At 41.8% G+C, this 14,921-nt stretch overlaps 1 protein-coding gene across 4 annotated transcripts in view; it reads right to left on the bottom strand.

The window, feature by feature from the left end:
• FARS2 (phenylalanyl-tRNA synthetase 2, mitochondrial) overlaps positions 1–14,921 on the bottom strand; it is a 532,084-nt gene that overhangs the window by 125,374 nt on the left and 391,789 nt on the right. The window contains exon 10 of one of the 4 annotated variants that reach the window (XM_047101727.1): positions 8,287–8,360. The exons of the other annotated variants lie outside the window; for them this stretch is intronic. Within the exon in view, the coding sequence (XP_046957683.1) occupies positions 8,342–8,360 (19 nt within the window). The 3' untranslated portion in view covers positions 8,287–8,341. Of the gene's footprint in view, positions 1–8,286; positions 8,361–14,921 lie in introns of those variants that run through there. 4 annotated transcript variants of the gene reach the window in all.

The following is a 14,921-nucleotide window of genomic DNA, read 5'->3' as shown; positions in this document are numbered from 1 at the left end:
ACCCTTTTGCATTGCTGGTGGGAATGCAAACTGGTGCAGCCACTCTGGACAATAATTAAAAACAGAACTACCCTATGACTCAGCAATAGCACTGCTAGGTATTTATCCAAAGGATACAGGAGTGCTGATTTGAAGGGGCACATGCACCCCAATGTGTATAGCAGCACTATCAACAATAGCCAAAGTATGGAAAGAGCCCAATGTCCATCAACTGACAAATGGATAAAGAAGATGTGGTATGTATACACACATACACACTGGAATATTACTCAGCCATCAAAAACAATGAAATCTTACCATTTGTAACAATGTGGATCGAACTAGAGTTCATTATGCTAAGCCAAATAAGTTAGAGAAAGACAAATATATGATTTCACTCTTATGTGGAATTTAAGAAACAAACCAGATGAACATATGGGAAGGGCAGCAAAATAATATAAAAAGAGAAAGGTAGACAAACCATAAGAGACTCCTTAATACAGAGAACAAACTGACGGTTGCTGGCAGGGTATTGGGGGAGGATGGGCTAAATAGGCGATGGGCATTAAGGAGGGCACTTGTTGGGACGAGCACTGGATGTTAAATGTAAGTGATGAATCGCTAAATTCTACTCCTGAAATCATCATTACACTATATGGTAACTAACTTGGTTTTGAATAAAAGAAAAAAAAAAAAGAAAAACACTAATTCAAAAAGAAAAAAATAAAAAGAAAGTCTTTCTCATGGGTTCAGTAAATGCCCAGCAAACACTTTGGGCCAAAGACCTCCTCTCTCCTCAACAGACCAAGGGGTCTTCACCTTCTCAATAATCCCACCACACACTTGCCCCTAGCCTCTCAAGTTTTTCTTTCACTGGTAGAACTGTTCCAAGTGTATGAGTCCCTTTCCCAGGCCCCTGCCTCTCATCTTGGGCTCATAAGGCCCAGGTTCCACTACTGCTCAGGCTGGAGCATGAACCAAGCAGTCCATGCTGAAAACTGGCTCCTAACCACTGGGAAATGTGCAGGTGCAGGGTTAGGAGCCCAAATCCCTCTCTGCTACCTGAACACCTGTGAACTAATGCTCACACTTCAATGGGAGCCAGCTGCTTGCCCTGTCGTTGCATATAAGGGCAGAATGTGAGAAGTCACCTGAACACCCTGCTGCTATCGTCAGTGCAGCAGGGAAATGTTAACGAAGTAAATGAATGAATGTCGACATCACTACCTGGAACAAGCCTCCAACTTATTAAATATCCCACAGCCTGCGCATTTCAGCTCCTATCTGAGATTTTTTTCCTTCTTACATTCGTTTTATGCCCCTCTGATCTCACATCTTGTTTCTAATCACAGCTCAGAGTGAAACACATGTAAGGTAATTACTCCTTGGTGCTCTGTGGTAGCGCTCATTGATTAGAAATCATTTTCAGAGGGAACACTATAACAAGGAGTTTTGATCAAAGCTGGATTATTATTTCAGTTCCTTGTTTCACCCACATACATTTGCTTCCTCCTCCAGGAAGAAAATTTGTGTGTGTGTGTGTGTAGATAGAGTTTTTCTTAGAGTGGAACTATTTATTTCCTTAATCTAAAACAACTATTTCTTTAGAAAGCGGCTAATCAAGCTTCTTCCTGAAACTCATGTTTCAAGCTCTTAGTGTCACTACTTCAGTCCCATCTCTCTGGGATGGGGCCATGTTTATGTCAAGATGGTGGGCACTGCAGGGTCAGGCCCAGCCAGGGCCAGAGGAAACATGCTCATGGAGGATGTGGCCCTGGAATGTCATGAGGACGCAGAGGGAGCTCTGAAGGCAAAGACTGGGCTGTGGAGGGTCTGATGCGCCTAGTGAGTTCACTTGGAGGCCCCATCCTTCTGTGCCTGCCCTACTGGCACATTGGACTCAAATCATGAACACAGTGCATTTCAAATTTGCCCTTCTTTTAAATTGTTTACAGCTGTGCAAATGACTTTCTTATCTAATCCTAGAAAGCAGGCATCCGAGGTCTGCCACAGAAGCTAGAGTGAGATGCACAGGAGGAAGTTCTATTTTTATTTTTTGACATTTAAAAAAATCCTCTTCCATTCTTCTTCCTGAGGTGCTGGGTTAGATTCTACAAGCAGGGCAAAGACAGGATACGCTAGAATGTCAACTCTCAATTACAGTGTTAAAAGGGGAAAGAAGAAGTTGAGATATTCCAAAAGGTTTTAAAATTAAGAGTTTATATTTTCAAAGTAACTGTTTTAGCTTGGAGTAAACCATCATTAGCCCTTAATCCAAATAATCAGAAAGCTTAAACAATGGTCAAGTGACTTAAAAGAAAAGAGACACATCTTGGATTCAGAATATTTAGAAGAGACTATACATGGATTGTCCTGGATCAGCACAGCTCATGGTTAAGCCTTTAATGTTCTACATTTATAGTTCTCCATAGCAATGAACTTGTCCCCTGAAAATGAGAAGCTACTGGTAGCTGAAATAGGTCTTATATAATATATATGTGTACACATATATATGTATAAGTGTGTTACAGTCCATATACATATACACATTACACATACACATATGTACATATGTGTATAGTATGAGCATATGGCAGACTTCCCCCGCTTGTCTACAGCTTTCCTTTCCAGGGTTCCAGCTACCCATGGTCTACTGCAGTTGGAAGCAAACCAGTCCTCCTTCTGACCTATTATCAGCAGGTCGGTAGTTAGCCTAATGTCTATGTCACTCACCTCACTTCATCTCATCATGTATGCATTTTGTCATCTCACATCATAAGAAGGATGATATAGTACAGTAAAGGTGTTTTGAGAGAGAGAGAGTGAGAGAGAGAGACCACATTCACATAACTTTTATTACAGTACATTGTTATATAGTTCTATTATATTATTGTTGTTAATCTCTTTCTGTACCTCATTTATAAATTAAGCTTTATCACAGGTGTGATATGTTATGTAGAGGAAAAACATAGCATATACAGGGTTTGGCACTCTCTGCAGTTTCAGGCATCCTCTGGGGGCCCTGGAACGTACCTCCTGTGGATAAGGGGGGACGGCTGTAAGTCTATGGCTAAGAAGATTTTATTCATTTAGTAAATATTTACTAATTGCCCATCATTATGGCAAGCCCTGAGAAAAATAGATCAATAAGATAAAATTCCTACCCTTGAGCTCACAGTCTAGTGGGAGACACATGAAAATATGAAGTACAATGAAATGTTAGTGGCTTTCTGATGGATGTACATATGGGCATAGTGAAAACCAACAGGAACAACTTTCCCTGGAGGACAGGGGTATCATGAGAGGTTTCCCAAGGAAAGGAGTCCTTGAGTTGTACTATTAAGGTTGCCCGGTGGCCTCAGTATTTGAACTTTGATATCCAGTAACCCACACTTGGTATGTGCAGTAACTCACAGATAAGCATTCTGGATAAGCAAGCATCTTCTGTACAGTTTCCTGGGCTAAAATTAACCCTGAGTTTCATTACCTGCACTTGGCACCAAGGGAATGCAGTCTGGGAGCATGCTGTCCCTAGGACCATTGACACACAAAATATAATGGACAGTCAGTGTACGAGACACCCGTGGAACAGAATGGGCCGGGATGCCTCTCGGCTCTGCGATCCTGCAATGACACACCACTTTGAGTAGGAAAAGTCCAAGGGAAATGAATAGCGTTTTGAAAATAAGGACCATCTTCCAAAATAGCTGTCCACTGCCCTCACGGCACTGCCCCAACAGGAAGAGGGGTTGGCCTGTTTCCAGCCTGCACTGGGAACAGAGCAGTGGGGGCTCTGTCCTAAAGCCTGGTCTGCCAGAGACCTCTGCATGAAACTGCTCAAGTCAGGACTTGAGTCTGGGACACTGACCTGGAAAAGTAAAATCCTGGTGCTCCAAGTTGGAGGGATGGCCAGCTCCCAGATTTAATTTGGTTGTTCTGCGTAAAAAGCAAAAAGAGCCACTGTGTCGCTTTTAAGACCTGCATGATTACTGAATAGCTGTGTAACATCAGGAGGGTGAATTAGACTTCTGAGCCTCAGTCTTCCCACTGTATCACTACATAATACCGTACCTTATACAGACCTGGTGCACAATAGCATACACATACACACAGATACATACACCCTAAGAAAAGTACCCACATGGGATTCCAGGAAAAAGAGACCTCAAAGACACACCCTGACAAAAAAGTTAAATGTTATTTAAGGACACAACCTTTAAAACCTCTGTCCAATAGTGAAGCATATTATTAGTAAAATGGAGTGTGATTAAAACAAGTTATTCAGAAACCCACCAGATGAGTAGAGAGTTGATTAAAGAGACAACTCACCATAGGGAAAGTATGTGACCCTCGGGCACTGAAGCCCTGAAGCAAGGAAAGTAGGTGACCCTTCCAAGAACTGCATGTTCTAGTCAGATGCCCAGGACCTACCCCCGTGATGGGTACTGGCCACATCTCTCTTGGTGAGTGACAGATTGGTTCTGCAGGGGACCTCACTTGCCAGTGGAATACTACAAGGACATCATGGATCCTTACAAGGCCCTAGACCTCCAGAGCCATCACTGGCACCTGCTCTCATCTCACTGACCTGTTTGCAGAGCAAGAGCCAAACTCTGATTAAAGAAGAGAGGAAGATAGGTCTGATTCCCCAGTTCACAAAATGTGGCCCTTCCAAGACACCATGGCTCCCCATGGGCTATTTATGCAAATGGCCTGCTCAACTGTGAACCATACTTAAGCAAGAAGAAGCTACTTCTCATTTCTGAAAATTCCCCCAAATATTCTGAATATGTCCGACAAGATTCCCTGATGAACACAAGTCTTCAGAAGTTCTTTAAGTGCACGGTACAAACATTAGAACATTTCATATGCAAATTTCACATAATCACTGAGACCAATATGGCTTCTGGTTAAAAAACTCCCCTGACAGGACATGAGATACAAAGGTTCAGTAACAGGCACTGGGAATACATCAGCAGTCAAACAGAAGGCTGAAGAAACACATGTTAAAATTAAAAATTCAATCACTTTGCTTTAAAACATTTGGATGTATTTTTAAGAACTTCATCTCATTTTAGACTTATAATACTGATTTTAAGGTAGGGTTATTATATCAGTTTTTTCAGAATGATGAACCATTGGCTCAGAGAAGCTAAGTGACCTGTCCCAAAACAGGACAGAGGCTGGTAGAATGCAGAGCTCTTTCTCCTACATCAATCCATGCTCAGGTTACATGACCCCATCTGCAGGCCTCTGATGACTGGACTGGGGATGGGGGTTGGGCAGGCAGCGATGAGTGTCTTGAGCTCTATCCAGCAGAGGCCCCCCTCTGGAGGCCAATCAGATCTTCCCTTGTGGGGAAGCTGGACGTGTCACAAGAGAAAAAGAGTCATTAGGAGCTGTGAAATAGGCACCATTGGGTGCCCAGGCACCATCATGGTCAAGCCCTGTTGTGGGAAGCACATAACAGGGGCATGAGACAAGCTTCCTGGGTGCTAGCTAGCAAGGCACCCAATCCTGAGAGAGGTCAGTTCTCAGGGAGGCCTGCTCTGAGACTGGGTGGATTTTGTGTCTTCCCTACCGGTTGCACATCCCCAGAGCAAGCTTCTGTGCCTAAAGTAGCTCATTTCATTGTAAAAAGCAATGATACAAGGCAAAAGCAAAAGGAAAGCATGTTATCTTTACAGTCCTTTGCTAGAATATGGGATCGGAGAGTGATCAGACAGTAGCATCTCCCTGTATATGGTACAGCATCCTCAGCCAGGAGCGACTGCTCTAAAAGGGTGCTCCTTGTTTTCACTGCCCACCTTAGATATCAGACTGGGGACAGAAACCCAGAACTATCCATAAAATTCCTTTAGGAGCTGTTGTGGGCTGAATTTGTCCCCCCAAATTCATATGTTGAAGTCTTTACTCTCAGTACCTCAGAATATGACCTAACTTGGAGACAGGGTCTTTACAGAGGTAATTAACGTAAAATGAGGTCATGTAGTGGGCCCCAATCCTACAGGAAGATATCAGGACACACACATATACAGAAGAAAGACCGTGAGAGGACGTGGGGAGAATGCGGCATCTGAGTCAAGGAGAGATGCCTCAGAAGGAGTCAATCCTGCTGACACCTTGATCTCGAACTTCTAGCCTCCAGGCCAGGGAAACAATAAAATTCCTTTGTTTCAGCAACCCAGTCTGTGGTGTTTATCATGGTGGCCCCAGCAAAGGAATGTGGAAGCCTTAATGTTGGGTCTCTAGCACAACACCAAAGGGGCCGGCGAGCAATTTCAAGCCACATGCTGGAAGCAGTAGAGTGATTTGGTAGGAACGTGTCTGGGGCTCACACCACTGGGGTTGAATCCTGGCTCCGCCACTAGAGGCCATGTCTCTTTGGGTGAGATGTTTCACCTAAGGTGCCTGGTATCTAAAAGGAAGCGCACAACCCTGCATGTCTCAAGGGAGGTGGTAAAGGTGTAATGAGGTCCGGCGAATAAAGACTCAGTGCTGAGCCGCAGCCAGTGGACACAGCCCTCAACAAAGGTTTGCTTTTATTCTCACAGTTAATTCAGACACAGCTGATTGTATGGGGTGTGTCCAGGATGCGGACTCTGAGGCCCTAGTCCTCCTCACCAGGAACAGCTCAGTCTGACCTGGCAATCAGTTGTTCCTTGTTCTGCTCTGGATTATTCTCCTTCCTCTTCTCATGAGTTTGCCACACTCCTGGGAATGTCTTGTGGACCTCATGCCGGGATGGATGGCTGTGTGCATTTATTTGTCTCCCTGTACGCCTGCCTGAAGCTCCCTTCAACTCACAGTGTTTAGGGAAAGTATTAGCAAAGAGGCTTCACTTCTTATCAATATGTTCTATGAAATTCTCCTTGCCATCTGGTGCCTGGAGTGGCTTTTCTCGATTTGGGAGGCACTCTCTGCCCACTCCCTGACATGGGAGCTGCTGTGCCAATGCAGTGGGTCAGAAAGTGTAACTGACAGATTGAAGCAGACACTTAGGCAGCAAAGCTCCTAATTGCCAGCGAACGTACTTAGGCACTTAGGCTAACAAAGAGCCTCTCAGGGGACAGAAACAGGATACCACTGTACTTCCAGGGTACCTTAGCTGGATGCCTGGGGCAAGTTAAGGAAATCTACTTTTCGTCCTGCTGGCTCCACAATAAAGGGGAATTTGTTTCAGGAGCCAAACAGCCTGGGAGAGGAAGGCCTTCCAGCCCCAGGAAAGCATAGGAATAAGGGACCTGACTGCCCTCTGGATTTCATCTTGGCCTTCTGTCTCTACTTCTGTCTGTATATCTGCTTGGTTTTCTTCTCTGTAAACTGCCATTCTTTGCCTCTCTGCTCCTTAAGGCAAAAAGACAACATGGAAAGTACCTCTGTCGAAGAATGACTTAATCCCTGTCATCCCCAGCTGTAAATTCTCATGGGTCAAGCATCTGTCTGGGTCCAATCATCTGAGACTGGGACTAGGGGTAGGGTGGTGTAGAGAGGAAGCCTCACTGCACAACATGGCTTCCAGGGCCCACTGCTCTGGAGAGGGAGAGAGGAGGTGTTCACAGAGGAGGGGATACCCCAAAAGTTAACCACTATGCTCTCAAGCCTTAGCTGCAAAAGCTCAGGGTTCTATAGTCAAGCTCAAACCCACATCCATATACAAGAACTACACTTCCTCATAGAGATTTATACTTTTAGTCTTCCACTTAAGTGTGGCCACTTTCTTAGGTACATCCAGTGTTATAAATGCATATATGATTTTGAAGTTTGGAATGCTCATTACACATCTCCAAACAGAAATGCTGATTAACACAAAACACCCAAACAAACCTATCACATGTCTTTAAAACTCAAAAAGAAATGCAATTGCTTTTTGTAAGTCAATATAACTATGCTATTTAAAACTAGATGTCTAATAGTTGATGTGCTTTGAAAATTATTTTACCATGAAATAGACATAAAAATAACAATAGAGGGGTGTCTGGGAGGCCTAGTCGGTTAAGAGTCCAACTTTGGCTCAGGTCATGATCTCGTGGTTGGTGAGTTCAATCCCCATGTTGGGCTCTATGCTGACAGAGGGCTGGAGCCTGCTTCGAGTTCTGTGTCCTCCTCTTTCTGCCCCTCCCCCACTCACTCTGTCTTTCCCTCTCAAAAATAAACATTAAAAAAATACCACTAGATGATGGCAAAATAGTGATAGCTCCTAAAAATGATTGCTATCCCTTGTTTCATGAACACTGACAGTAACTAGTTGGTATTCACTTACATCACTGAATGAACTTCTTGCTGAATTCCAAATCAGAATACAAAGTGCCGTCTGCCTTGTGCAGGATCCCTCTGGTATTCAGACTCTGTGGTGTAGACATCAGGCCTGAATCAAAACCCTGAGATACAAAGACATAGGGCCTGTCCAGAGTGGAAGTCTCATCAGATACCACCCTGTGAACAGATGTGCTGGCATCATTTCCTGGCATGGGGCGTCCTTCTCCTCTCCTTTGTCCCACTTTTCTACCAGCAGCATATACAGCACTTACCCCGCCCCACCCCCCCCAGTATAATTAATTATAATTAATGTTTTCTTAAGATGCTAAAAAAATCCCTTTCTCATATCTTAACCCCACCATACTTTTCTTCTCTTGTCATATACTCAACCTTTTTTTTCTGTCTTTTAATCCAATATAATTAAGACCTTGAGAAAGCAACTTTATTGCTTGCAACAAACGATCGTTGAGCAACTGGATGCTTAATTTGAGTATGAGCTTAACTATAGTAAATACAACATATAAAGCTTTCCAACCTAGATGCTTTGCTGTTCTCGGTGTGTGTTTAATGCTTGCATTTAATTAAAGTTAGTTTCTCCCAGAAGAAATTCACCGCTAGGATATTAACATCACCATCAACAACAGTATTAACATTTATTGTATACTTATGTGCCAGGCACTGCAAAATAGCCTTATAAAGTAGGCCCTAATGTTAAGTCCATTTTAAAGATAAAGAAACTGAGGCTTAGAAAGATAAAGCCAGCTGCTTAAAGTCCCACAGGGCAACAAGTGACAAAGATAGGAGCTGAACTGAAGGCAACTCCAGAGCCCATGCTGCAGCCACTACCCCACAAAGGCTTCCCCGCTCTGGGCAATGACATGCTCTATTCCTTCCAGGACATAACATGAAATAAGACAGAATATGGCAACAACTACATTGTGTAGCTACTGAAGGTTAACTGAACCCCAGAAACCACAATCCAGCCCAATCTCAGGAACCTGATCAATCTGACACATAAGCATATGCCTGGGACAAAGGACATGCAAAGGCTTTGCTTCCCAGTGTCCTCAGATGACAATGCAGCCTCCAGAAGAGAGACTTGGGGTGGCCACATGGCTACTCTGGTCTGACATGACAGTGTGGCTACTCATTTAGTGAGAATAGGAATACATGTAAACCAAGGCATAAATGACCCAGTTCATATATATGCCAGTGTTTAAGTGTCTTTTAAAAAAAAACAAAAACAAAACTGAGTAAAATAATTGGTTTCATGTCTTTGGTAACAGATTCTATTATTGCAAATTATTGATCTTGTATATGGTATCAGGAAAGACAGTTAGCTATTTAGGAAAATAAAAGTGTGACCCTCTCATCTCGCAATACCATCGTAAGTTCCAGATGGATCCAGAAATACAATTTAAATAAACAACTTAAGAGAAAATGTGAGTAGGGGTGCCCGGGTGGCTCAGTCAGTTGTGCATCCCACTTCAGCTCAGGTCATGATCTAAGGGTTCGTGAGTTCAAGCCCCAAATCAGGCTCGCTGTTGTCAGCACAGAGTCCACTTCAGATTCTCTGTCCCCCTCTCTGTCTGCCCCTCCCCTGCTTGTGCTCTCTCAAAAATAAAAAAAAAGAAAAGAAAAGAAAAAGAGAAAATGTAAGTAAATATTTATATAATCCTTTACGTGTTAGATAAGGACTTTTTAAGACAATTGAAGGAATCAGTGAAAAAAACATTAGATATGACAATACGAAAGAAGATAAAATATTGCTATGTCCCAAACACCACACAGAATAAAAGGCAGATAACAATCTGAAAAAAAATCATAACAACCATGAGAGAAAGTGGACTAGGATTCTGGGTATATAAATAGCTTATACAAGTTGATCTGACAGGTTTTATTGTTTATAAAACCCCAACTCTTATGAGAAGTATTCAAATGATTAACAAGCACACGGAAAGATTTTATTCCACCATTCACTGAAACAACGAAGTGCTCTGATAATTATATGTAAATAAGTATAACTTTTCCACATCAAAAAAGCATTAAAAAATTTAAATAGTACACGATGAAAGCAGAATTCTCTGAATATATATGTATGCATGTTCATTCTATATATTAAAAAAAAAAGACTAGAAGAAGGACATAAAAATGAAAACAGTGCTCATCTGTGAGTGGTTGAATTATAGGGAATTTAAATTATCTTTCTTTTCTTAAAATAAAGATCCATTATATCTAATACCCAAATCTAATATTTTTAATATATAAGAAAGAAAAGAATGGATGGAGCTAGAATGTATCATGCTAAGTGAAATAAGTCAGTTGGAGAAAGACAAATACCATATGATTTCACTCAAATGTGGAATTTAAGAAATAAAACAGATGAACATATGGGAAGAGGGGGAAAGAGAAGAGAGGGAAACAAGAGACTCTTAACGATAGAAAACAAATGGTTGATGGAAGGAGGTGGGTAGGAGATGAGATAGATGGGTAGTAAAGAGGGTACTTGTGATGAGCTGCATGTAAGTGATGAATCACTGAATTCTACTTCTGAAACCAATATTGCACTGTATGTTAACTAAAATTTAAATAATAATAAAAATGTGGTATAAAAAAAGGAGGGAGAGAGGAAGAAAGGAAAGAAGGAAGGGGAAAGAAGGAAATAATTTGTAACTTTCAAGAGGTTAAGAGGCAATAAAAAGTTTGGTGTAATAAGTGCCCAGAACATATAAAGAACTCTTACAGCTCAACAAAGGACTTTATGAAAAGATCAGTTAGTTGCTAAGGAAATATAAATCGAAACCAAATGATGGATGGATGGATGGAAGGGAGGGGGAGATGGAGGAAGGAACAAGTGTCAGAGAGTATGCAGAGAAACTGAAACCCATGTACATTGCTGGTGGGAATGTAAAATGATTTAGCTACCATAGAAAACAGTTCGACAGTTCCACAAAAAGTTAAACAGAATTACCAAATGACTCAGCAACTCTATTCCTACGTATATCCCCAAAAGAATTGAGAACGGGGACTCAAATGCTTTTGCATACATGTTCATACCTGCATTATTTACAGTTGCCAAAATGTGGAAACAACCTAAATACCCACCAGGAAAGGAATGGATAAATAAAATATATGTTTCTACGTACAATGGAAAATTACTCAGCCATAAAAATGAAGTATTGCTACACGGTATAAGGTAGATGGACCTCAAAAACATGCTAAGTGAAAGAAGCCAGACACAAAAGGTCACATACTATATAACTCCATTTTTTAAAATGTAATGTAATGTCAAGTTGGCTAACATACAGTGTATATGACATATTCAGAATAGGGAGACCCACCAAGACAGAATGCAGACTGGTGGCAGTTAGGGGCTGAGGGATGGAAGGAGTGGGGAAAGGGAAGCAGGGTGTGGGGTTTCTTTGGGGTGATGAAAACCTCTTGGATCTAGATAAGCAGAGAGATGTGGTGGTTACACAATACTGTGAATGTATTAAATGTCACTGAATTGCTCACTCATGTAAATTTCACCTCACTAAAAACAACAATAGAAAAATAAGTTGAGAGTAGCCTTTCCATGGGGACACCATCTACATGGCCACCAATTTAAAACAGATTTGTCAGACATCCATGAATTGGAGACTTAGATTCAGGGATAAAATGCAGTAGAGATCTCCTCCTCCTCACATCTGCTATGGATTGTTTGGATCTATTTTTCCACAGAATACATCCAGCAGATATTTTAACACACATGATTTCTTGATTTTTATTGGAGGCCTCAGGTGGGAAACTGTTTATTTTTTATTTTTTTAATGTTCATTTATTGTTGAGAGAGAGACAGAATATGAGCAGGAGAGGGGCAGAGAGAGAGGGAGATACAGAATCGGAAGCAGGCTCCAGTCTCTGAGCTGTCAGCACAGAGCCCAATGTGGGGCTCGAACCCATGAACTGTGAGATCATGACTTGAGCCAAAGTCGGACGCTTAACCCACTGAACCACCCAGGCACCCCAAGAAACTGGTTTTAAAACATAATGCAAAGGCCCAATTGATAAACAAATATGAATTTTGAAATTACTGCTACTGTTTTATTCTAGCTTTATTTTTCATATTTACTGATGATAAGGACCTAAAACTACCACCTAACTAAAATTATTAGCCACTCAAGGCAGCATACCAAAAGGTGATAATAGCTCTATTTCACAGTTGCTTGAAAGTATGCATGTCAGAATGACTGAATGTAATTTTAATTAAACAAATTTGTAATTAGGAATACAATAACTGTCGTGCCATTTTTATATTACGGCCTGAGCTAGAAGAATAAAAATCCTCCTTGTAGTACCATAAGTAGGAAACCTAAGTAAAAGCATTATTTAAAATAATTAAATGGTGTCATTACGATGTATAAATCTGGTCATATGTTATGGGATCCAATTTCGATCTCCACCTGGTCCAGCCATTGGCCGAACAAAGCTGTCTAAGGGGCAGGGCAGGCACTACTGGAGACATCAGATGATTTAAAGGCAGGGAGGAAGGGCACCCCAGAAACAGACATGAAAATGTGTTGCTCCCCACCCCGGCTAAAATCTCTAAAACACATGTTTTCTGAGACGCACTTGAAACCACTCTGCTCTGAAGGTTGGCGGGACCTTGAATTTTGGTTTTCTATTAACTATTAGGATTTTTCATCTTGAATACCTATACTGATCTCCTTTACTTTAACTATGCTAAGAATAGCTTCTATTCAGACTAGTCTTCTCAAGAATTTGATCTGTTTAATATTGCCAGGTATATTCCTGTATCAGACGTGATATAACATTATTCGGGATTCATATTGAAATAGATTTCCTGGCAGTAGGAATCCTGAAAAGAAGTTCAATGTGCAGGTATTCATTGATTCAATCCAGGTTAAAAAAAATATAACATTCTAAATATAATCAAAACCAGCTCTTCTTGGTTCTCCTTGTGATATGCTCCTCACACCTTCTTTTCCTAGCTTTCTTTCTCTCATTTTGGGGAGGCTGTTTTTGGCTCCAGAGGCGAGTGGAGGTCAAGTCTAATTTCAGGAGCTGTGTGTACTTTGTATTATACTGCACTTCTGTTCCCAAGGGGTGGTTTTATCTTCTGGAGGAGGCAGAGCTGCACAGCAGGTGCCTAGGTTCCCCTGTCTTACAGAAGTAAAGGGAAGCATATGCAACCTTAAGGAGTTTTTTCTTCCCCATGTGCCATTTTAGGAAATGCTGATCAAAGTATTGTTCAAATTCCAAATTCCATTCATATTTTCAGGTCTCCATTTGCATGCCATATCCTTTCTTAAGTTAAATACAGTGGCTATATACAGGCCCAAGTGAATTTAATTAATTTAATTGGTGCTGGGGAATAATCTCTATCACTCCAGTATAATCCCTGCTTCTTGGAAAGGGCTAATGGATATCCTTCACCTGCTCTATCTACCCCTTAAATGAGCTATGCGGGAAGGGAAAATAAAACAGGTAAGTGTCTGAAAAGTGAAACTTCCCTACAACATTATTGTAAATGAAAATTACCAAGCACATAACCCTGAAGAGGCAGGTTTAAGTGCTAGAGTAAGGACATTTTGTTTGCTCCGTAACACATCAACCCTCTGTATCTACCCATTAAATCAAGTATTCTCTAATTACTAGCATTTGTGGAATAAATATTCATGAAGGCACAACAGGGGGGAAATGAGAATATGATTAACCAAAGTATTTTCTATCATTGAATTTCCTACTGAAGGCCTCCTATTGGCCAAATCCACGTGGTCTTGGCAGATCTATCTGACGGCATTCTATAATCTCGCTCCTGCAAGACAGAACCTTCCATGGCTTCTGTCCCCCAGACTCTGCTCCTCTACGTGGACCTCCTGGATTGCACTTCCTAATTCCTTCACTCAGTCTTTCTCTCTTCCATCCCTTAAGACTTCCTTGGGGTTTGTTCTTTCCTCATCTTACCCTTTTCCTGTTCCAGACATGTCCTGGGCACCTCCTATCTAGAGCTGCCAACTGTATATCCTAATCTTGTCTTCTCGCTCATGTGCTCTTAGGTCAGCATTCCCACGTGGCCTACCTAAAACTCAAGAAGTGGGGCGCTTGGGTGGCTCAGTCAGTTAAGTGTCCTACTCTTGATTTCAGCTCAGATCATGATCTCACAGTTCTTGAGTCTGAGTCTTGCATCAGGCTCCATGCTGACAGTGCAGAGCCTGTTTAGGATTCTCTCCCATCTCTTTTTGCCCCTCCCCACCTTGTGTGCACGCAATGTCTCTCTCTCTCTCTCTCAAATAGACTTGAAAAAAAAAAACAGAAGAAGATCAGAAGTAATTAAAATCACCTCCTTCAAACCACTGCTCCCTCTACTTAACCCCTGCCTCAAGGTCAGCCCCCATCCTCGTAGTCATAACACTCAGGACTGGGGAGTGGTATTTGGTCCCTTCATCTAGGTTGTCTCTCCCAAATGGGTCCACATTTCCTGTGGATTTTTACTGAATTTCCTTTCCATCAGTCAGCTTTTCCCACAAGGCTTCAGCCATGGTCTCAGCTCAGACAATTATCTCCTCTCATTCAGATGTGCTTCCATACCTTACCCTACCTCCAACCTTACCCCATGGCCAACACAGTCTCAAGACAGATAATCAGTTACAAACTTGAAAACAGCTGAATTAGCTCAA

The sequence above is a fragment of the Lynx rufus genome, unplaced genomic scaffold (assembly GCF_022079265.1).
Source record: "Lynx rufus isolate CCGP_SWC_20201006 ecotype Redwood Valley unplaced genomic scaffold, mLynRuf1.p SCAF_6, whole genome shotgun sequence".
NCBI classification, from domain to species: domain Eukaryota; kingdom Metazoa; phylum Chordata; class Mammalia; order Carnivora; family Felidae; genus Lynx; species Lynx rufus.
This window is presented reverse-complemented; position numbering and strand designations above follow the sequence as displayed.